At 37.2% G+C, this 24,482-nt stretch overlaps 1 protein-coding gene across 1 annotated transcript in view; it reads left to right on the forward strand.

The window, feature by feature from the left end:
- The window catches only part of LOC135151445 (uncharacterized), a gene marked incomplete at its 3' end in the record, with an annotated part of 91,359 nt that extends 71,652 nt beyond the window's left edge, over positions 1–19,707 (forward strand). The window contains exons 6-8 of the mRNA XM_064089894.1: positions 17,620–17,754; positions 17,971–18,898; positions 19,640–19,707. Coding sequence (XP_063945964.1) covers positions 17,620–17,754; positions 17,971–18,898; positions 19,640–19,707 — 1,131 coding nt within the window. The remainder of the gene's footprint in view (positions 1–17,619; positions 17,755–17,970; positions 18,899–19,639) is intronic.
- Positions 19,708–24,482: the final 4,775 nt, after the last annotated feature.

The raw sequence follows: 24,482 nt of genomic DNA on the forward strand, positions 1-24,482 counted from the left end.
AACAACTTGTAGCTTTATTTTTAGTTGTTTGAATTTGGAATCACCTCGTAGTTCCATTCTTGACTCGTTTGAGCCCGGAAACAACTTGTAGCTTCATTATGACTAGATTGAAGTTGGAAAGAACTTGTGCTTCATTCCAGACTCGTTTGAAGTTGAAAGCAACTTGTAGCTTCATTTTCGGTTGTTTGAAATTGGATCAACATGTAGTTTCATTATTGACTCGTTTGAGCCCGAACACAACTTGTAGCTTCATTATTGACTAGATTGAAGTTGGAAACAACTTGTAGCTTCATTCCAGACTCTTTTGAAGTTGAAAACAACTTGTAGCTTCATTTTCAGTTGTTTGAAATTGGAATCAACTTGTAGTTTCATTCTTGAGTCGTTTGAACCCTGAAAACAACTTGTAGCTTCATTATTGACTAGATTGAGGTTGGAAACAACTTGTGGTTTCATTCCAGACTCTTTCAAAGTTGAAAACAACTTGTAGCTTCATTTTCAGTTGTTTGAAATTGGAATCAACTTGTAGTTCCATTCTTGACTCGTTTGAGCCCCGAAAGAACCTGTAGCTTCATTATTGACTAGATTGAAGTTGGAAACAACTTGTGGCTTCATTCTAGACTCGTTTGAAGTTGAAAGCAACTTGTAGCTTCATTTTCGGTTGTTTGAAATTGGATCAACATGTAGTTTCATTATTGACTCGTTTGAGCCGGAACACAACTTGTAGCTTCATTATTGACTAGATTGAAGTTGGAAACAACTTGTAGCTTCATTCCAGACTCTTTTGAAATTGAAAACAACTTGTAGCTTCATTTTCAGTTGTTTGAAATTGGAATCAACTTGTAGTTTCATTCTTGACTCGTTTGAACCCGGAAACAACTTGTAGCTTCATTATTGACTAGATTGAGGTTGGAAACAACTTGTGGTTTCATTCCAGACACTTTCAAAGTTGAAAACAACTTGTAGCTTTATTTTTAGTTGTTTGAATTTGGAATCAACTCGTAGTTCCATTCTTGACTCGTTTGAGCCCGGAAACAACTTGTAGCTTCATTATTGACTAGATTGAAGTTGGAAACAACTTGTGGCTTCATTCCAGACTCGTTTGAAGTTGAAAGCAACTTGTAGCTTCATTTTCGGTTGTTTGAAATTGGATCAACATGTAGTTTCATTATTGACTCGTTTGAGCCCGAACACAACTTGTAGCTTCATTATTGACTAGATTGAAGTTGGAAACAACTTGTAGCTTCATTCCAGACTCTTTTGAAGTTGAAAACAACTTGTAGCTTCATTTTCAGTTGTTTGAAATTGGAATCAACTTGTAGTTTCATTCTTGAGTCGTTTGAACCCTGAAACAACTTGTAGCTTCATTATTGACTAGATTGAGGTTGGAAACAACTTGTGGTTTCATTCCAGACTCTTTCAAAGTTGAAAACAACTTGTAGCTTCATTTTCAGTTTTTTGAAAATTGGAATCAACTTGTAGTTCCGTTCTTGACTCGTTTGAGCCTGGAAACAACTTGTAGCTTCATTATTGACTAGATTGAAGTTGGAAACAACTTGTGGCTTCATTCCAGAGTCGTTTCAAGTTGAAAGCAACTTGGAGCTTCATTTTCGATTGTTTGAAATTGGATCAACTTGTAGTTTCATTATTGACTCACTTGAGCCCGAACACAACTTATAGCTTCATTATTGACTAGATTGAATTTGGAAACAACTTGTAGCTTCATTTCAGACTCTATTGAAGTTGAAAACAACTTGTAGCTTCATTTTCAGTTGTTTGAAATTGAATCAACTTGTAGTTTCATTCTTGACTCGATTGAACCCGGAAACAACTTTTAGCTTCATTATTGACTAGATTGAAGTTGGAAACAACTTGTAGCTTCATTCCAGACTCTTTCGAAGTTGAAAACAACTTGTAGCTTCATTTTCAGTTGTTTGAAATTAGAATCAACTTGTAGTTCCATTCTTGACTCGTTTGAGCTCGGAAACAACTTGTAGCTTCATTATTGACTAGATTGAAGTTGGAAACAACTTGTGGCTTCATTCCAGACTCGTTTGAAGTTGAAAGCAACTTGTAGCTTCATATTCGGTTGTTTGAAATTGGAATCAACTTGTAGTTTCATTCTTGATTCATTTGAGCCCGGAAACAACTTGTAGCTCCATTATTGAGTCGTTTGAAGTTGGAAACAACTTGTAGCTTCATTCCAGACTCATTTGAAGTTGAAAACAAATTTAGCTTCATTCCAGACTCGTTTGAAGTTGAAAACAACTTGTAGCTTCATTTTCGGTTGTTTGAAATTGGATCACCTTGTAGTTTCATTCTTAACTAGTTTGAGCCCGAAAACAACTTGTAGCTTTATTACCGAGTAGATTGAACGTGGAAACAACTTGTAGCTTCATTCCAGACTCATTTCAAGTTGAAAACGACTTGTAGCTTCATTTTTGGTTGTTTTTTAATTGGATCAACTTGTAGTTTCATTATTGACTCGTTTGAGACCGAACAAAACTTGTAGCTTCATTATTGACTCGATTGAAGTTGGAAAAAACCTGTAGCTTCATTCCTGACTCGTTTGAAGTTGAAAACAACTTGTAGCTTCATTTTCGGTTGTCTGAAATTGGATCAACTTGTAGTTTCATTCTTGACTCTTTTGAGCCTGAAAATAACTTGTAGCTTCATTATTGACTAGATTGAACGTGGAAACAACTTGTAGCTTCATTCAGACTCGTTTGAGGTTGAAAACGACTTGTAACTTCATTTATCGTTGTTTGAAATTGGAATCAACTTGTAGTTTCATTATTGACTCGTTTGAGCCCGAACACAACTGTTGCGTAAAATCCTAATGTGCAAGTGTACACAATCGCAAACAAGTAATATAGTAATAAATACCAGATATCGTTCCTCAAGGACTATCTATACGTATTAATCGCAAATAATCTCTAACAATCCGGTTATCGAACACACAATAAATTGGTGATGATTTTTATACTAAAACTAAATTAACCAACTAAATTATACTAAAGAGCTTAACGAGTTTCAAATATGAGAAGATAAGTCAGGATAATTACTTCCCCCTAACACAAGAATATCGATAAAAGAGTCGCGAAATATTGCAGCAAATCACAATTTACTAGCTAGAATTCAATGGTCATAGGTTTCTCTCGAAATCACTATGATGTAATTCCTACAATTAAACCAACATATGTCTATGCCAATTTAATATTCGGAATCCAATTAAGCATCAATTCACAAAGCTATGCATGGTCACAATATATGTCTATACCACAACTATATTATAATCAAGAGATATAATCATGCACCATTCAAGTTTGTGTCAATTAATCATAACCCTCTCAGTATTATGATTGACTCGATAACCCACTAGAGTTGATCAGACAATAGCAAGTATTAACATGAAAAACACTCGAATGAGTAAACCACAAAATTGCATACAATATTCTTAACAAAACACCAAAATCCTCATGCTAGGGTTTCATAAAAATCCCAACTTTATACAATTAGTTCATACTCAAAATCTCAAAATCAACCAAAGATGAAGAGAACATGCTCATAATAATAAGAGTAAAGGAGAGAATTCTAAACAAAGAGATGAAGGAACAAATCCACTGAATGTCTTCAATGGCCGAAATCTCTTCCGTTCCGCTTCTTCTTTCTCTCTATGCTTGTGCCTCCTCCCTCTATCTCGTACCGTGTATCTCTAATTAGGTCTGAATACTAATCCCTAATATCTCTATTAAAAGTATTTTTAATGAATTAATGAAAATACAAGGAGATTTCGGAATCAGAATAGAATTCCAAAAGTGGAAATTCGCAGTTGACTTTTTGACTCTGATTCTGGGCTGATTAGACTAGGATAAAAATGCAAGTCCACCTCTGAATTAAAGGCCTTGTTCTAAGTTTCGCGTGGGCTCTTGAATCACCTGATTTGGACTTCTAGAACTCCAGATATGGCCCCAACAGTGAATGCTGCGCAGCTAGCCTTAAAATCCGAATTTTATTCGAATTAAACTCCAATTCTTGCTATTTAAACTCCAATCCATATTTGATTAGAATTCCTTGCATCCTACAATAAAACATTAAAATTTAATAAATAAAAATCCAATTAAGTACAAAATAACTAAAATACAGGGACAATATTAAGATAAAATGCACGCTTATCAACAACTTGTAGCTTCATTATTGACTAGATTGAAGTTGGAAACAACTTGTAGCTTCATTCCAGACTCTTTTGAAGTTGAAAACAACTTGTAGCTTCATTTTCAGTTGTTTGAAATTGGAATCAACTTGTAGTTTCATTCTTGACTCGTTTGAACCCGGAAACAACTTGTAGCTTCATTATTGACTAGATTGAGGTTGGAAACAACTTGTGGTTTCATTCCAGACTCTTTCAAAGTTGAAAACAACTTGTAGCTTCATTTTCAGTTGTTTGAAATTGGAATCAACTTGTAGTTCCATTCTTGACTCGTTTGAGCCCGGAAAGAACCTGTAGCTTCATTATTGACTAGATTGAAGTTGGAAACAACTTGTGGCTTCATTCCAGACTCGTTTGAAGTTGAAAGCAACTTGTAGCTTCATTTTCGGTTGTTTGAAATTGGATCAACATGTAGTTTCATTATTGACTCGTTTGAGCCGGAACACAACTTGTAGCTTCATTATTGACTAGATTGAAGTTGGAAACAACTTGTAGCTTCATTCCAGACTCTTTTGAAATTGAAAACAACTTATAGCTTCATTTTCAGTTGTTTGAAATTGGAATCAACTTGTAGTTTCATTCTTGACTCGTTTGAACCCGGAAACAACTTGTAGCTTCATTATTGACTAGATTGAGGTTGGAAACAACTTGTGGTTTCATTCCAGACTCTTTCAAAGTTGAAAACAACTTGTAGCTTCATTTTCAGTTGTTTGAATTTGGAATCAACTTGTAGTTCCATTCTTGACTCGTTTGAGCCCGGAAACAACTTGTAGCTTCATTATTGACTAGATTGAAGTTGGAAACAACTTGTGGCTTCATTCCAGACTCGTTTGAAGTTGAAAGCAACTTGTAGCTTCATTTTCGGTTGTTTGAAATTGGATCAACATGTAGTTTCATTATTGACTCGTTTGAGCCCGAACACAACTTGTAGCTTCATTATTGACTAGATTGAAGTTGGAAACAACTTGTAGCTTCATTCCAGACTCTTTTGAAGTTGAAAACAACTTGTAGATTCATTTTCACTTGTTTGAAATTGGAATCAACTTTTAGTTTCATTCTTGAGTCGTTTGAACCCTGAAACAACTTGTAGCTTCATTATTGACTAGATTGAGGTTGGAAACAACTTGTGGTTTCATTCCAGACTCTTTCAAAGTTGAAAACAACTTGTAGCTTCATTTTCAGTTGTTTGAGTAGTTCCGTTCTTGACTAGTTTGAGCCTGGAAACAACTTGTAGCTTCATTATTGACTAGATTGAAGTTGGAAACAACTTGTGGCTTCATTCCAAAGTCGTTTTAAGTTGAAAGCAACTTGGAGCTTCATTTTCGATTGTTTGAAATTGGATCAACTTGTAGTTTCATTATTGACTCGTTTGAGCCCGAACACAACTTATAGCTTCATTATTGACTAGATTGAAGTTGGAAACAACTTGTAGCTTCATTCCAGACTCTATTGAAGTTGAAAACAACTTGTAGCTTCATTTTCAGTTGTTTGAAATTGGAATCAACTTGTAGTTTCATTCTTGACTCGATTGAACCCGGAAACAACTTTTAGCTTCATTATTGACTAGATTGAAGTTGGAAATAACTTGTAGCTTCATTCCAGACTCTTTCGAAGTTGAAAACAACTCGTAGCTTCATTTTCAGTTGTTTGAAATTGGAATCAACTTGTAGTTCCATTCTTGACTCGTTTGAGCCCGGAAACAACTTGTAGCTTCATTATTGACTAGATTGAAGTTGGAAACAACTTGTGGCTTCATTCCAGACCCGTTTGAAGTTGAAAGCAACTTGGAGCTTCATTTTCAGTTGTTTGAAATTGGATCAACTTGTAGTTTCATTATTGACTCGTTTGAGTCCGAACACAACTTGTAGCTTCATTATTGACTAGATTGAAGTTGGAAACAACTTGTAGCTTCATTCCAGACTCTTTTGAAGTTGAAAACAACTTGTAGCTTCATTTTCAGTTGTTTGAAATTGGAATCAACTTGTAGTTTCATTCTTGACTCGATTGAACCCGGAAACAACTTGTAGCTTCATTATTGACTAGATTGAAGTTGGAAACAACTTGTAGCTTCATTCCAGACTCTTTCGAAGTTGAAAACAACTTATAGCTTCATTTTCAGTTGTTTGAAATTGGAATTAACTTGTAGTTCCATTCTTGACTCGTTTGAGCCCGGAAACAACTTGTAGCTTCATTATTGACTAGATTGAAGTTGGAAACAACTTGTGGTTTCATTCCAGACTCGTTTGAAGTTGAAAACAACTTGTAGCTTCATATTCGGTTGTTTGAAATTGGAATCAACGTGTAGTGTCATTCTTGATTTGTTTGAGCCCGGAAACAACTTGTAGCTCCATTATTGAGTCGTTTGAAGTTGGAAACAACTCGTAGCTTCATTCCAGACTCATTTGAAGTTGAAAACAAATTTAGCTTCATTCCAGACTCGTTTAAAGTTGAAAACAACTTGTACCTTCATTTTCGATTGTTTGAAATTGGATCACCTTGTAGTTTCATTCTTAACTCGTTTGAGCCCGAAAACAACTTGTACCTTCATTACCGAGTAGATTGAACGTGGAAACAACTTGTAGCTTCATTCCAGACTCATTTCAAGTTGAAAACGACTTGTAGCTTCATTTTTGGTTGTTTGAAATTGGATCAACTTGTAGTTTCATTATTGACTCGTTTGAGACCGAACACAACTTGTAGCTTCATTATTGACTCGATTGAAGTTGGAAACAACTTGTAGCTTCATTCCAGACTCTTTTGAAGTTGAAAACAACTTGTAGATTCATTTTCAGTTGTTTGAAATTGGAATCAACTTGTAGTTTCATTCTTGAGTCGTTTGAACCCTGAAACAACTTGTAGCTTCATTATTGACTAGATTGAGGTTGGAAACAACTTGTGGTTTCATTCCAGACTCTTTCAAAGTTGAAAACAAATTGTAGCTTCATTTTCAGTTGTTTGAAAATTGGAATCAACTTGTAGTTCCGTTCTTGACTCGTTTGAGCCCGGAAACAACTTGTAGCTTCATTATTGACTAGATTGAAGTTGGAAACAACTTGTGGCTGCATTCCAGAGTCGTTTTAAGTTGAAAGCAACTTGGAGCTTCATTTTCGATTGTTTGAAATTGGATCAACTTGTAGTTTCATTATTGACTCGTTTGAGCCCGACCACAACTTCTAGCTTCATTATTGACTAGATTGAAGTTGAAAATAACTTGTAGCTTTATTCCATACTCTATTGAAGTTGAAAACAACTTGTAGCTTCATTTTCAGTTGTTTGAAATTGGAATCAACTTGTAGCTTCATTTTCAGTTGTTTGAAATTGGAATCAACTTGTAGTTTCGTTCTTGACTCGATTGAACCCGGAAACAACTTTTAGCTTCATTATTGACTAGATTGAAGTTGGAAACAACTTGTAGCTTCATTCCAGACTCTTTCGAAGTTGAAAACAACTTGTAGCTTCAGTTTCAGTTGTTTGAAATTGGAATCAACTTGTAGTTCCATTCTTGACTCGTTTGAGCCCGGAAACAACTTGTAGCTTCATTATTGACTAGATTGAAGTTGGAAACAACTTGTGGCTTCATTCCAAACTCGTTTGAAGTTGAAAACAACTTGTAGCTTCATATTCGGTTGTTTGAAATTGGAATCAACTTGTAGTTTCATTCTTGATTCATTTGAGCCCGGAAACAACTTGTAGCTCCATTATTGAGTCGTTTGAAGTTGGAAACAACTTGTAGGTTCATTCCAGAATCATTTGAAGTTGAAAACAAATTTAGCTTCATTCCAGACTCGTTTGAAGTTGAAAACAACTTGTAGCTTCATTTTCGGTTGTTTGAAATTGGATCACCTTGTAGTTTCATTCTTAACTCGTTTGAGCCCGAAAACAACTTATACCTTCATTACCGAGTAGATTGAACGTGGAAACAACTTGTAACTTCATTCCAGACTCATTTCAAGTTGAAAACGACTTGTAGCTTCATTTTTGGTTGTTTGAAATTGGATCAACTTGTAGTTTCATTATTGACTCGTTTGAGACCGAACATAACTTGTAGCTTCATTATTGACTCGATTGAAGTTGGAAACAACCTGTAGCTTCATTCCTGACTCGTTTGAAGTTGAAAACAACTTGTAGCTTCATTTTCGGTTGTCTGAAATTGGATCAACTTGCAGTTTCATTCTTGACTCTTTTGAGCCTGAAAATAACTTGTAGCTTCATTATTGACTAGATTGAACGTGGAAACAACTTGTAGCTTCATTCAGACTCGTTTGAGGTTGAAAACGACTTGTAACTTCATTTATCGTTGTTTGAAATTGGAATCAACTTGTAGTTTCAGCCTTGACTCGTTTGAGCCTGGAAACAACTTGTAGCTTCATTATTGACTCGATTGAAGTTGGAATCAACTTGTAGCTTTATTCCAGACTCGTTTGAAGTTGAAAGCAACTTGTAGCTTCATTTTCGGTTGTTTGAAATTGGATCAACTTGTAGTTTCATTATTGACTCGTTTGAGCCCGAACACAACTTGTAGCTTCATTATTGACTAGATTGATGTTGGAAACAACTTGTAGCTTCATTCCAGACTCTTTTGAAGTTGAAAACAACTTGTAGCTTCATTTTCAGTTGTTTGAAATTGAATCAACTTGTAGTTTCATTCTTGACTCGTTTGAACCCGGAAACAACTTGTAGCTTCATTATTGACTAGATTGAGGTTGGAAACAACTTGTGGTTTCATTCCAGACTCTTTCAAAGTTGAAAACAACTTGTAGCTTCATTTTCAGTTGTTTGAAATTGGAATCAACTTGTAGTTCCATTCTTGACTCGTTTGAGCCCGGAAACAACTTGTAGCTTCATTATTGACTAGATTGAAGTTGGAAACAACTTGTGGCTTCATTCCAGACCCGTTTGAAGTTGAAAGCAACTTGGAGCTTCATTTTCGGTTGCTTGAAATTGGATCAACTTGTAGCTTCATTATTGACTCGTTTGAGCCCGAACACAACTTGTAGCTTCATTATTGACTAGATTGAAGTTGGAAACAACTTGTAGCTTCATTCCAGACTCTTTCGAAGTTGAAAACAACTTATAGCTTCATTTTCAGTTGTTTGAAATTGGAATCAACTTGTAGTTCCATTCTTGACTCGTTTGAGCCCGGAAACAACTTGTAGCTTCATTATTGACTAGATTGAAGTTGGAAACAACTTGTGGCTTCATTCCAGACTCGTTTGAAGTTGAAAACAACATGTAGCTTCATATTCGGTTGTTTGAAATTGGAATCAACGTGTAGTGTCATTCTTGATTCGTTTGAGCCCGGAAACAACTTGTAGCTCCATTATTGAGTCGTTTGAAGTTGGAAACAACTTGTAGCTTCATTCCAGACTCATTTGAAGTTGAAAACAAATTTAGCTTCATTCCAGACTCGTTTGAAGTTGAAAACAACTTGTACCTTCATTTTCGATTGTTTGAAATTGGATCACCTTGTAGTTTCATTCTTAACTCGTTTGAGCCCGAAAACAACTTGTACCTTCATTACCGAGTAGATTGAACATGGAAACAACTTGTAGCTTCATTCCAGACTCATTTCAAGTTGAAAACGACTTGTAGCTTCATTTTTGGTTGTTTGAAATTGGATCAACTTGTAGTTTCATTATTGACTCGTTTGAGACCGAACACAACTTGTAGCTTCATTATTGACTCGATTGAAGTTGGAAACAACCTGTAGCTTCATTCCTGACTCGTTTGAAGTTGAAAACAACTTGTAGTTTCATTTTCAGTTGTCTGAAATTGGATCAACTTGTAGTTTCATTCTTGACTCTTTTGAGCCTGAAAATAACTTGTAGCTTCATTATTGACTAGATTGAACGTGGAAACAACTTGTAGCTTCATTCAGACTCGTTTGAGGTTGAAAACGACTTGTAACTTCATTTATCGTTGTTTGAAATTGGAATCAACTTGTAGTTTCAGTCTTGACTCGTTTGAGCCTGGAAACAACTTGTAGCTTCATTATTGACTCGATTGAAGTTGGAATCAACTTGTAGCTTTATTCCAGACTCGTGTGAAGTTGAAAGCAACTTGTAGCTTCATTTTCGGTTGTTTGAAATTGGATCAACTTGTAGTTTCATTATTGACTCGTTTGAGCCCGAACACAACTTGTAGCTTCATTATTGACTAGATTGATGTTGGAAACAACTTGTAGCTTCATTCCAGACTCTTTTGAAGTTGAAAACAACTTGTAGCTTCATTTTCAGTTGTTTGAAATTGAATCAACTTGTAGTTTCATTCTTGACTCGTTTGAACCCGGAAACAACTTGTAGCTTCATTATTGACTAGATTGAGGTTGGAAACAACTTGTGGTTTCATTCCAGACTCTTTCAAAGTTGAAAACAATTTGTAGCTTCATTTTCAGTTGTTTGAAATTGGAATCAACTTGTAGTTCCATTCTTGACTCGTTTGAGCCCGGAAACAACTTGTAGCTTCATTATTGACTAGATTGAAGTTGGAAACAACTTGTGGCTTCATTCCAGACTCGTTTGAAGTTGAAAACAACTTGTAGCTTCATATTCGGTTGTTTGAAATTGGAATCAACTTGTAGTGTCATTCTTGATTCGTTTGTGTAACGCCTGTAATATTTGACTAATATATATATTACAGTATTTCATTTTGGTGATATATTAAATTTCGTGTTTTAATTGCCAAACTATGTGAATTTGACTCGTTTATCGTTACATGACTTTCGTATGTCGTTATAATGTACTTATATGACTTTTGACGAATAATTCTCGCTACGCGATTAAATAATATTACTAGTTGCGACGGTTTTGACTTTGTATTAATAAATGTGATCGTTGCCGTTACCCGATTAAATAATAGTTGAGATATATGCGATTTAGTGATATTTGATAAATTGCGAGTAGCCGATAAACTTTAACTTGTAAAATAGCGTTTCATTGTATATATTCTTCTCGAGATTTTACGTGTATTATATTCGTGTTTTATATTTATGTGAAATGTGACTATTAGAGCTCTACTTGTAATATTTCTTTTAAAATTCATTTCTTGTCCAAAATTTGAGAAAACTATTTTATTAAACTTCTAAAATCTCATATTATTTGTGATATTAATTTCATGATTTATCGATTTGTACTTTATTTACTAAAACTCATTCTTTTAATATCTTTTTAATCACACTTTTATTAATTATCAAATGTCTACATTACCCTTGCATGCATTTTCCACCAACACTTGAAGAGAGGACAAGCTAGTCATTTCTACATTCCACTACCACTAGTTGGTCAAGTCAAAACACAAGAGAACAAAATATTACATACTTCCACACTTCACTCATTCATACACACCAACTAAAATCAAACCCACTTCTCTCATTTCTCTCTTCTCTCTCCCTCACCTCTCCTCTCGGCTCTCTCTCTCTAAACCCTCCTCCATTGCCGATTTCTTCATCTTCTTCAAGGATCAAGCTTGTCTTGCCAAGATCTTCATCACCCACACTTGTATCTTCTCTCTCAAGGTTAGACTTGGCTTGCATGTGTCACTTGGAACCGGAATGGGGCTTTAGTTCTTATGGACTTAGAGTCACCATTTCAGAGGTTCCTAGATGATGAGCTTGATGTGATTTTGGTGGAGGTTATACCTCCATTTGGGCGAAATACACTTGCTTCATCACCTTCGGCAATGACCCTCAAGGGAGCCGAAGGAAATGGGTTGTTTTCATGCCTTAAAATTCGAAATGGTGTGATGTTTTGATATGGTTTCAAGAAGTTTTGATCCTTTACAATGTGTTTTACAAAGTTTTAGACCTTGCATGTTATGATTTATACAAGAACCATGTGAAACTAGTGATCTTAGGCCATGATATTCGAATGGGTGTTATATGTGATGATTTGGAGCTTTTAACTTGGTTTTTGATCAATGCATGTTTCGGTTTTTGCCATAAAATGATAATGTAGATGGTGTCTTGATGTATTATGTTTAGTTTTGATGATTAATAAACTTGTATGTATGTGCATTGGCTTGGAAAGTGCTTAAAAACTGCTCCTGAAATTCTGCTCTGTTTTTGCTCTACAAATGCCTCGGTTTTATGCTTATATGAGGTTGGATTTTGTGATATCTTGCTTGGAGTAGCTAGTCAGTAGGTATATGTATATTGTAGGGTAGTATTTGTGGCTTGGTTTGTTGGTATATGGAGTTTTGGAGGGTGTTAAGGTGGAAGGAGTCACACACACACCATGGCAGATTTTTACACCTTAGAAAACTAGTGAAATGGAGGTGTCATGCTTAGGCCCTCATAGGCCCAAGTCTCCTGGAGTTAGGACTTGATGTATACAAGTCTCCAGTAGCTTTAGAAGTCATAAAAACCATCATCTACATAGATGCACACACACATTTCAGAGTACACCCCAGAACAGGGCACAATTGTGTCATTTGCACTTTTGAGTGTTAAAAACCTTGTCAATGATGAGGCCCTCATGGGGCCTTGATTTAGTTGAGCTCAGGGAAGTATTAGGAAGCTATTTGAGTCATTGGATTGGTGTAGTGAGTGAGATTAGTGAGTCTCAAGTTGGTAAGTTCATGGCAGTCCCCACAGCAGGGCAGGGTGCTCTGTGCCAACTTTGTTTAGAGGCCCAAGGAGGCCTGAGCAAGGCCTTAGTGTCATTCCAAGTGCAAAACTTAGATTTAAGTCTTAAGTATCCAGTAGAGTCACAATTTCACCAAGGCACATAGTGGAAACACTTGTTTTTGCCAAAACCCCCAAGAGGTGCCAAACTGCCAAGGCAGAATGGTCACTTTGGTACACTAGTTTTTAAGGACCTATATAGGCAAAGCCTTTGAGTCACACCACTTCATAATATTAGTTTAAGATTGTGTCAACCTTTAGAAATTGGTTTGGAGTCAATACCCTAAGTGGAGATGCCTCATTTCCACTAAAGAACACAAGTGTCACATATGGAGTCACATTCTAGTACCAACTTAGGGTGCATTGCATTTTAGTGTGTCATCAGTGAGGCCTTGACCTCATATTGAGTCCATGAGTTAGTTTTAAGTCATATTAGAGAGTGCAAGTTAGTTTAAGTCAATTCACTTAGTGTAGATGCATTCTTTTACCAAGGCACACAAGTGTCGCCAAGGTAAGCATACTAGTGAGTCACTTAGGTTGCACTTCACTTGTAAGTCTTGGGTAGTGGGGCACAAGTGTGCCTTACTATTAATTTGTTAATTTGAGGTCAGTAGAGTATAGTTAGGAGGTATTGGTCTTAGACCTTATGTGCTACTTGATTAAATGCTTAATTGACTTAGGAATAATTAGAGATTATTAAGTAATATAAGTTAAGTAACTAAGTGCCATGCTTTATTTGTTATGTGCATTACTTGATGATTATGTTACTTGTTTTAATTAAGTTTAAGTTTATATTTTATATATATGTATATACATTTATACGCGAAAGGGTAGTTAGTGACGAGGATACTATTAATTATAGGTGCAAGTAGGAGGCCAGGCAAGGAACCCCTAGAAGCATCTATACAGGAGTTTAGTAAGCTTTATCCAGGCAAGTGAAACTCTTCCTTTATACTTGCTTTATGATTGTATACCTGTGAACGTTGAATTACTGTTTACTTAGGACTGAATTACCTTGTCACCTCTCATGATCATCACTTTGGATTCCAATAATACCCTTAACACTTGAATTACCTTTTTCATGTAATATCACCTTACAACCACATGATTATACTCCAATAGTCCTTGATGAATAATGAGAACTTGATACCCCACATTAACCTGAATTATCTCATTTGGAACCCCGATCTTAATAACATCCTTTACTTTTGAAAGATCACTTATATTTTGAAAACACCCTTGCTTATAACTTGTCTTTGATCAAGACCCTTTTCTTGAAAATGATTTGATTTGAAATGACCTTAAAAGGAATTGGATAATAATTTATTACGACTGAGGCGCCAGTCAATTATTGCAGCATCGGTAGCGGGGAGCCTGATGTCTGTTTATGGCCAATGTGTGCCGAGGATCCTCCCTGGTTGAATCACTTTATGTGGTTCGGAGCTTGGTGTGGGCTGATCACCCCTCAATGCTCGTAGCGCTGTGTGTTTCCAATTCCAATAAATTGATATCCCACATTACACCTTTACTTGTGTTTATACCTTGTGATATCTGTTGATGCTTTTGCACTTATTATCTTGCATATTGTGAACTGTTATATATACTGTTTTCACTTGCTGAGCGTTATGCTCATATATATTGTTGTTGTTACAACCCTTCAGTGAAACCCGAGAATGGCCCGTTTCAAGCAGACCGCACGTAAATCCACCTCAGGCAACGGGATTGCTTACCGCCGTATGATGGAGCAGGTTGGGAACTCGTAGTTCCCTAGTTAATTTCTTCTAATCTTTTGGGATTTAAAACTTGTAGTAATGACTTAGACTTAAGTTGGATTTCGATTTGGTTGTAATAACTTTAGATGTTGTTCATACTCATTCCTGGTGATCCGGGGATTGTGGATTTAGATTTTAGTTCTAATATTTCATAACTCTATAATTCTAGTTTATTTATCGTTTATTCATGCTTTAGTCGGTTAATTATGTTGGGTCCGTCACAGTTGGTATCAGAGCGACAGGTTTGAGTCACTGAACAACATAGGATAAATGAATATAAGATAGGATTTAGAGGTTAAGATGAACTTAGATCATTTGGGATTTGGGGCGTTAGAATCTTTTAAGTTTTCTCACCCTTTTTACTATAACCGCGTATATATATATATAACTGTTGGCAGGCATCGTCATCTTCTAGTCCCGGATTCCCGGCTACTGTTCCGTTCCCGCTTTACGAGCAGATGGTTAGGCTTACTGACCGACTCGTGGGCCAGAACACGATTCTCCAGCACCGGATTGACCAGCTGTACCGTGAGGACTTTGATGATGAGGGCAACCGTCCCCGTTTGATTGCTAGGGTCGAGGAGATCATTCGCATGGCCGAGGACCGTTTGGCAGCTATTCCACCCTACCGCGAGCGTGAGAGCCGTATCACTTTGACCGCCATTACTGACGAGCTCCGCCGTGTGATTAGCAGTCTCCGTGAGCCAGTTGCCAGTCCATCAGCTTCACCAGCATCATCACCATCCCCCTAGACTATTCCTTAGTCTATTTTATTCCGTTATCATGATTATCCGTACTTTGACTTTCCATTCCGTACTTGTACCCCCGGATTGTTTCGGGAAGACTTTTATTTGCACTTTATTTCCGTTCGTACTGTTCCGTACTTATCATTTGAACAAATGTTTAATCTCGCACTTTGACTATTCATCTCATTTTGTCATTACACGTGTACCATGCTTAGATAGAAATTGCCATGTTAAACCTTTAGCACTTGATCATGTTTAAACTTTTCCAATATACCATGATATGACTTTGACCGAATAATTGTACCTTTGCAATATGATACCTTAGACTCTAATAATATACACACATACCATGATGCCATAATAATAACCATAAACCGTTACCATGTGAATAACTCTTGAATAATACCTTTGTACCCAATATTCCCTTTGATATAACTTGTATGCATATATTGAACTGAGAATAAGCTTTTCTTGTCTACATTCAGAATCATGCCTCCTCGAAGAACCCGCAACACCACCAATGAAAATACCAAAGAACCACCACCAACCTTGGCTCAACTTATGCAACTTCTTCACCAACAATCTGTTACCCTTGCTCAACAACAACAATTACTTCAACAACAACTCCAGCAACAACAACAAGCACCACCACCACCTACTACTTTCAAATCCTTCCAAGCTGTGAAACCACCCGAGTTCCGAGGAACTCAAGACCCTGTTGAAGCTCAGTCCTGGCTAAAGGAGATGGAGAAGGCTTTCACCTTGGCTGTTGTAACCGATGATAAGAAGGTTGAGTATGCGTCATATTTTCTGAAAGACGAAGCAAACTACTGGTGGGAGTCAGCCCGTGCTTTAGAAGAAGGTGAGGTTATTGCTTGGGATAGATTCAAGAGGATATTTCTAGACAAGTACTTTCCAAGGTATTTGCAAACTCAGATGGAGTTAAAGTTCTTTGAATTGAAGCAAGAGGGAATGACTGTTGGGGAATATGAGAAGAAATTTACAGAATTAGCAAGGTTCGTGGGAGATTATGCTGACACGGACGAGAAAAGAGCGAAGAGATTTCAACAAGGATTGAAGCCTTGGCTACGAAGCAGAGTGGCTGCTTTTGAATTGGCCACATATGCTGAAGTGGTCCAGAAGGCAATGGTGATTGAAGGAGAAAGTGATCAGAACCAGAAGGAGAAGGATAACAAGAAGAGAAAGTTTGTGAGTAAAGGTGAAGGTTCGGCTCAGGGGAGCCAAAGTGGAAAGAATTTCAAGAAGTTTGGAGTTCAGAATCAAGGAGGTCCCCGAGGATTCAAGAAAGGAGAAAATAGTAATGTGAAGAAGATTCAAGGACCGAGTGGTCAAAGGAGTCAACAAGCAAATTCAGAATGCAAGTTCTGCAACAAGAAACACACGGGAAGTTGTAATAAGGTTGATATTGTCTGTTTCAAGTGCAACTCGAAGGGTCATTATGCGAACGAGTGCCAGAATTCGAAGCCGTCTGTTACCTGTTTCAAGTGTGGAAAGACCGGTCACATGTCAAGAGATTGTAAAGCTCCTGGAACTAACAAGTTAATGCAATTGGCAGCTACCCCTTACAATCAAGGAATGACGTCTTCTGCTCCGATTCTGCAACTACCTTCTACTCAAGTTTTTGAGTCTGCAACTCCTGTTTTCCATCCCTCTTATCCGGCTCAAGCAAGGACATTCAACATGAATATCAAAGATGCTGTTCAGAGTTCTGAGGTTGTGGCAGGTACGCTTTTTGTCAACAACAACCATGCTAAAGTGCTATTTGATTCTGGAGCTACTAGATCTTTCATATCTGAATCTTTTGTTGGCAAGTTGAATTGTGCAATTGAACCGTTAGTTGAACCCTTATCTATCATTGTTGCTAATCAAGAACAAGTATCTGTTAGAAGTATTTGCCCCCGATGTACTATAGAGATTTCTGGCTTTAGTTTTCCTGCTTCCCTTATACCTTTTCGATTAGGAGAGTTTGATGTTATATTAGGTATGGATTGGTTAGCAGAAAATGGTGCTCAAATAGACTGTAAGAAGAAGAAGATAATCCTTAAGTCTCCACAAGGCAAGAAAGTAGAATTCAAAGGGCATAAACAAACCAAGACATTTTTGACGATAATTGAAGCTAAGAAGTTGTTAAGGCAAGGTTGTGAAGGTTATTTGGCTCATGTGATTGATAGATCTAAAGAGACGCCGAATATAGAAAGCATTCCGATAGTTAATGAATTTCTGGATGTATTTCCTGACGATCTTCCTGGATTGCCTCCCGACCGTCAAATTGAGTTTTCTATTGACTTAGCACCCGGCACGGAACCAGTTTCAAAGCAACCGTATCGAATGGCGCCGGCAGAAATGAAGGAGTTGGCCAAGCAATTGCAAGAGTTGTTAGACAAAGGAGTTATAAGGCCGAGTGTATTCCCGTGGGGAGCTCCAGTTCTTTTTGTGAAGAAAAAGGACGGAAGCATGAGATTATGCATCGACTATAGAGAATTGAACAAGTTGACAATCAAGAATAGGTATCCTTTGCCTCGAATCGACGACTTATTTGATCAACTCAAAGGAGCAACTTACTTTTCGAAGATTGACTTGCGTTCGGGATATCATCAATTGAAGATTAAACCGGAAGACATTCCAAAGACCGATTTCAGAACTCGATATGGGCATTACGAGTTTCTAGTTATGGCATTTGGATTGACAAACGCACCAGCCGCCTTCATGGATTTGATGAACCGTGTATTCAAGAAGTATTTAGACAAGTTCGTCATTGTATTCATCGACGATATTCTCATATACTCGAAATCTGAAGAGGAACATGCTGAACATCTGAGGATAGCTTTGGAAACATTAAGAAAGGAGAAGTTGTATGCAAAGTTCTCAAAATGTGTATTTTGGCTACGAGAAGTGCAGTTTTTAGGACATATTGTTGGAAGTGAAGGTATTCGAGTGGATCCAGCAAAGATAGAAGCTGTGATGAATTGGGAAAGGCCGAAGACCCCAACTGAAGTTAGAAGTTTCATGGGATTGGCCGGATATTATCGAAGGTTTGTGAAGGATTTTTCGAAGATTGCAGTACCGTTGACAAGATTGACTCGGAAGAATGAGAAGTTTGAATGGACCGATAAATGTGAAAAGAGCTTTCAAGAGTTGAAACAGAAGTTAGTCACCGCTCCAGTTCTAGCTTTGCCAGATGATCAAGGAGATTTTGTTATCTACAGTGATGCGTCATACAAAGGATTAGGTTGTGTCTTAATGCAACACGGGAAAGTGATAGCCTACGCGTCAAGACAACTCAAGCCACACGAACAAAGATATCCGACTCATGACTTGGAATTGGCAGCAATTGTGTTTGCTTTAAAGCTTTGGAGACACTATCTTTATGGCGAGAAGTGTGAAATATTCACGGATCACAAAAGCTTGAAGTACATTTTCATGCAAAAAGAGTTGAACATGAGGCAGCGAAGATGGTTGGAATTGATTAAAGACTACGACTGCACGATTAACTATCATCCCGGAAAGGCGAACGTAGTAGCAGATGCGTTAAGTCGCAAAGAAAGGTTGAATATGTTGACCATGGCTCAAGAACTATCACAGGAATTTGAGAAGATGGGAATTGAAATTCGAGCTCCTAGTGCACCTACAGAAATGATTCATACCATGACCTTTCAGCCTGAATTGATGGAGAAGATAAAGAAGTGCCAAGAAGAAGTGATGAATGAGAAGATGAATGAGTTAACCGGAGAAGAAATCTGCACACAGAAAGACAACCAAGGAATCTTGAGGTTTTCATCAAGAATTTGGATACCAAACGTGGAGGAATTGAAGAATGAAATCTTGAAGGATGCTCACAATTCAGAGTATTCTATTCACCCCGGAAGCACAAAAATGTACCAAGATTTGAAGCAAAACTTTTGGTGGCCAGACATGAAGAAGGAAATTGCTCAATGGATCAGTAAATGCTACACTTGTCAAAGAGTAAAAGCTGAACATCAGAAGCCAAGTGGATTGATACAGCCGTTAGAGATACCAGAATGGAAGTGGGAGCACATTGCAATGGACTTTATAGTTGGATTGCCAAGGACGAAATCTAATCATGATGCTATTTGGGTAATAATTGATCGGTTGACCAAGTCGGCTCATTTTCTGCCAATTAACGAGAGATTCTCAATGGACAAGTTGATTCACATGTATTTGAAAGAGATTGTTACTCGTCATGGAGTTCCAGTATCTATTGTGTCAGATCGAGACCCTCGTTTTAACTCTAGATTTTGGAAGCAATTTCAAGAACATTTGGGAACCCGACTCAAGATGAGTACTGCCTATCATCCACAAACGGACGGACAAAGCGAGCGTACAATTCAAACTATTGAAGACATGTTGAGGTCTTGTGCTTTGGACTTCAAAGGAAATTGGGACGAGCATTTGCCTTTGGTTGAGTTTTCGTATAATAACAGTTATCATGCCAGCATTGGAATGCCCCCGTACGAAGCTCTTTATGGAAGGAAGTGTAGATCTCCGATATATTGGGATGAAGTTGGAGAAAGGAAAGTAATTGGTCCAGAATTGATCCAGCAAACGAAAGAAGCAGTAGATGTGATTCGAAGCAGATTGATTGCAGCTCAAGATAGACAACGAAAGTATGCTGACCCGCACAGAAAGGATGTTGAATATGAAGTAGGAGAAGCTGTTCAGTTAAAGGTGTCACCATGAAAAGGATTAGAAAGATTCGGAAAGAAAGGGAAATTGAGTCCAAGATTTATTGGTCCTTTTGAGATTTTAAGCAGAATTGGGAAAGTGGCGTACGAACTAGCCTTACCGCCTCAAATGCAGCACGTTCACAACGTTTTCCATGTCTCGTTGCTTAAGAAGTTCAACCCCGACACCAAGTGCATTATAGAGAATGAACCAGTTGAGATAGAGCCCGATTTGTCTTATATCGAGCAACCGGTTAGCATTCTAGATAGAAAGGATAAGGTGTTAAGGAATAAGATAGTTCCTTTAGTTAGAATTTTGTGGAGGAATCCCAAAGTTGAAGAATCAACGTGGGAATTAGAAAGTGATATGTTAGATAAGTATCCTCATTTATTTACTTAGATTCTGGGGTCAGAATCCTTTTAAGGGGGGAAGGATGTAACGCCTGTAATATTTGACTAATATATATATTACAGTATTTCATTTTGGTGATATATTAAATTTCGTGTTTTAATTGCCAAACTATGTGAATTTGACTCGTTTATCGTTACATGACTTTCGTATGTCGTTATAATGTACTTATATGACTTTTGACGAATAATTCTCGCTACGCGATTAAATAATATTACTAGTTGCGACGGTTTTGACTTTGTATTAATAAATGTGATCGTTGCCGTTACCCGATTAAATAATAGTTGAGATATATGCGATTTAGTGATATTTGATAAATTGCGAGTAGCCGATAAACTTTAACTTGTAAAATAGCGTTTCATTGTATATATTCTTCTCGAGATTTTACGTGTATTATATTCGTGTTTTATATTTATGTGAAATGTGACTATTAGAGCTCTACTTGTAATATTTCTTTTAAAATTCATTTCTTGTCCAAAATTTGAGAAAACTATTTTATTAAACTTCTAAAATCTCATATTATTTGTGATATTAATTTCATGATTTATCGATTTGTACTTTATTTACTAAAACTCATTCTTTTAATATCTTTTTAATCACACTTTTATTAATTATCAAATGTCTACATTACCCTTGCATGCATTTTCCACCAACACTTGAAGAGAGGACAAGCTAGTCATTTCTACATTCCACTACCACTAGTTGGTCAAGTCAAAACACAAGAGAACAAAATATTACATACTTCCACACTTCACTCATTCATACACACCAACTAAAATCAAACCCACTTCTCTCATTTCTCTCTTCTCTCTCCCTCACCTCTCCTCTCGGCTCTCTCTCTCTAAACCCTCCTCCATTGCCGATTTCTTCATCTTCTTCAAGGATCAAGCTTGTCTTGCCAAGATCTTCATCACCCACACTTGTATCTTCTCTCTCAAGGTTAGACTTGGCTTGCATGTGTCACTTGGAACCGGAATGGGGCTTTAGTTCTTATGGACTTAGAGTCACCATTTCAGAGGTTCCTAGATGATGAGCTTGATGTGATTTTGGTGGAGGTTATACCTCCATTTGGGCGAAATACACTTGCTTCATCACCTTCGGCAATGACCCTCAAGGGAGCCGAAGGAAATGGGTTGTTTTCATGCCTTAAAATTCGAAATGGTGTGATGTTTTGATATGGTTTCAAGAAGTTTTGATCCTTTACAATGTGTTTTACAAAGTTTTAGACCTTGCATGTTATGATTTATACAAGAACCATGTGAAACTAGTGATCTTAGGCCATGATATTCGAATGGGTGTTATATGTGATGATTTGGAGCTTTTAACTTGGTTTTTGATCAATGCATGTTTCGGTTTTTGCCATAAAATGATAATGTAGATGGTGTCTTGATGTATTATGTTTAGTTTTGATGATTAATAAACTTGTATGTATGTGCATTGGCTTGGAAAGTGCTTAAAAACTGCTCCTGAAATTCTGCTCTGTTTTTGCTCTACAAATGCCTCGGTTTTATGCTTATATGAGGTTGGATTTTGTGATATCTTGCTTGGAGTAGCTAGTCAGTAGGTATATGTATATTGTAGGGTAGTATTTGTGGCTTGGTTTGTTGGTATATGGAGTTTTGGAGGGTGTTAAGGTGGAAGGAGTCACACACACACCATGGCAGATTTTTACACCTTAGAAAACTAGTGAAATGGAGGTGTCATGCTTAGGCCCTCATAGGCCCAAGTCTCCTGGAGTTAGGACTTGATGTATACAAGTCTCCAGTAGCTTTAGAAGTCATAAAACCATCATCTACATAGATGCACACACACATTTCAGAGTACACCCCAGAACAGGGCACAATTGTGTCATTTGCACTTTTGAGTGTTAAAAACCTTGTCAATGATGAGGCCCTCATGGGGCCTTGATTTAGTTGAGCTCAGGGAAGTATTAGGAAGCTATTTGAGTCATTGGATTGGTGTAGTGAGTGAGATTAGTGAGTCTCAAGTTGGTAAGTTCATGGCAGTCCCCACAGCAGGGCAGGGTGCTCTGTGCCAACTTTGTTTAGAGGCCCAAGGAGGCCTGAGCAAGGCCTTAGTGTCATTCCAAGTGCAAAACTTAGATTTAAGTCTTAAGTATCCAGTAGAGTCACAATTTCACCAAGGCACATAGTGGAAACACTTGTTTTTGCCAAAACCCCCAAGAGGTGCCAAACTGCCAAGGCAGAATGGTCACTTTGGTACACTAGTTTTAAGGACCTATATAGGCAAAGCCTTTGAGTCACACCACTTCATAATATTAGTTTAAGATTGTGTCAACCTTTAGAAATTGGTTTGGAGTCAATACCCTAGTGGAGATGCCTCATTTCCACTAAAGAACACAAGTGTCACATATGGAGTCACATTCTAGTACCAACTTAGGGTGCATTGCATTTTAGTGTGTCATCAGTGAGGCCTTGACCTCATATTGAGTCCATGAGTTAGTTTTAAGTCATATTAGAGAGTGCAAGTTAGTTTAAGTCAATTCACTTAGTGTAGATGCATTCTTTTACCAAGGCACACAAGTGTCGCCAAGGTAAGCATACTAGTGAGTCACTTAGGTTGCACTTCACTTGTAAGTCTTGGGTAGTGGGGCACAAGTGTGCCTTACTATTAATTTGTTAATTTGAGGTCAGTAGAGTATAGTTAGGAGGTATTGGTCTTAGACCTTATGTGCTACTTGATTAAATGCTTAATTGACTTAGGAATAATTAGAGATTATTAAGTAATATAAGTTAAGTAACTAAGTGCCATGCTTTATTTGTTATGTGCATTACTTGATGATTATGTTACTTGTTTTAATTAAGTTTAAGTTTATATTTTATATATATGTATATACATTTATACGCGAAAGGGTAGTTAGTGACGAGGATACTATTAATTATAGGTGCAAGTAGGAGGCCAGGCAAGGAACCCCTAGAAGCATCTATACAGGAGTTTAGTAAGCTTTATCCAGGCAAGTGAAACTCTTCCTTTATACTTGCTTTATGATTGTATACCTGTGAACGTTGAATTACTGTTTACTTAGGACTGAATTACCTTGTCACCCCTCATGATCATCACTTTGGATTCCAATAATACCCTTAACACTTGAATTACCTTTTTCATGTAATATCACCTTACAACCACATGATTATACTCCAATAGTCCTTGATGAATAATGAGAACTTGATACCCCACATTACCTGAATTATCTCATTTGGAACCCCGATCTTAATAACATCCTTTACTTTTGAAAGATCACTTGTATTTTGAAAACACCCTTGCTTATAACTTGTCTTTGATCAAGACCCTTTTTTGAAAATGATTTGATTTGAAATGACCTTAAAAAGGAATTGGATAATAATTTTATTAAGACTGAGGCGCCAGTCAATTATTGCAGCATCAGTAGCGGGGAGCCTGATGTCTGTTTATGGCCAATGTGTGCCGAGGATCCTCCCTGGTTGAATCACTTTATGTGGTTCGGAGCTTGGTGTGGGCTGATCACCCCTCAATGCTCGTAGCGCTGTGTGTTTCCAATTCCAATAAATTGATATCCCACATTGCACCTTTACTTGTGTTTATACCTTGTGATATCTGTTGTTGCTTTTGCACTTATTATATTGCATATTGTGAACTGTTTTATATACTGCTTTCACTTGCTGAGCTTTATGCTCATATATATTGTTGTTGTTATAACCCTTCAGTGAAACCCGAGAATGGCCCGTTTCAAGCAGACCGCACGTAAATCCACCTCAGGCAACGGGATTGCTTACCGCCGTATGATGGAGCAGGTTGGGAACTCGTAGTTCCCTAGTTAATTCCTTTTGAACTTTTGGGATTTAAAACTTGTAGTAATGACTTAGACTTAATTTGGATTTCTATTTGGGTTGTAATAACTTTAGATGTTGTTCATACTCATTCCTGGTGATCCGGGGATTGTGGATTTAGATTTTAGTTCTAATATTTCATAACTCTATAATTCTAGTTTATTTATCGTTTATGCATGCTTTAGTCGGTTAATTAGT

Source organism: Daucus carota, chromosome 3, assembly GCF_001625215.2.
Source record: "Daucus carota subsp. sativus chromosome 3, DH1 v3.0, whole genome shotgun sequence".
Lineage (NCBI taxonomy): Eukaryota > Viridiplantae > Streptophyta > Magnoliopsida > Apiales > Apiaceae > Daucus > Daucus carota.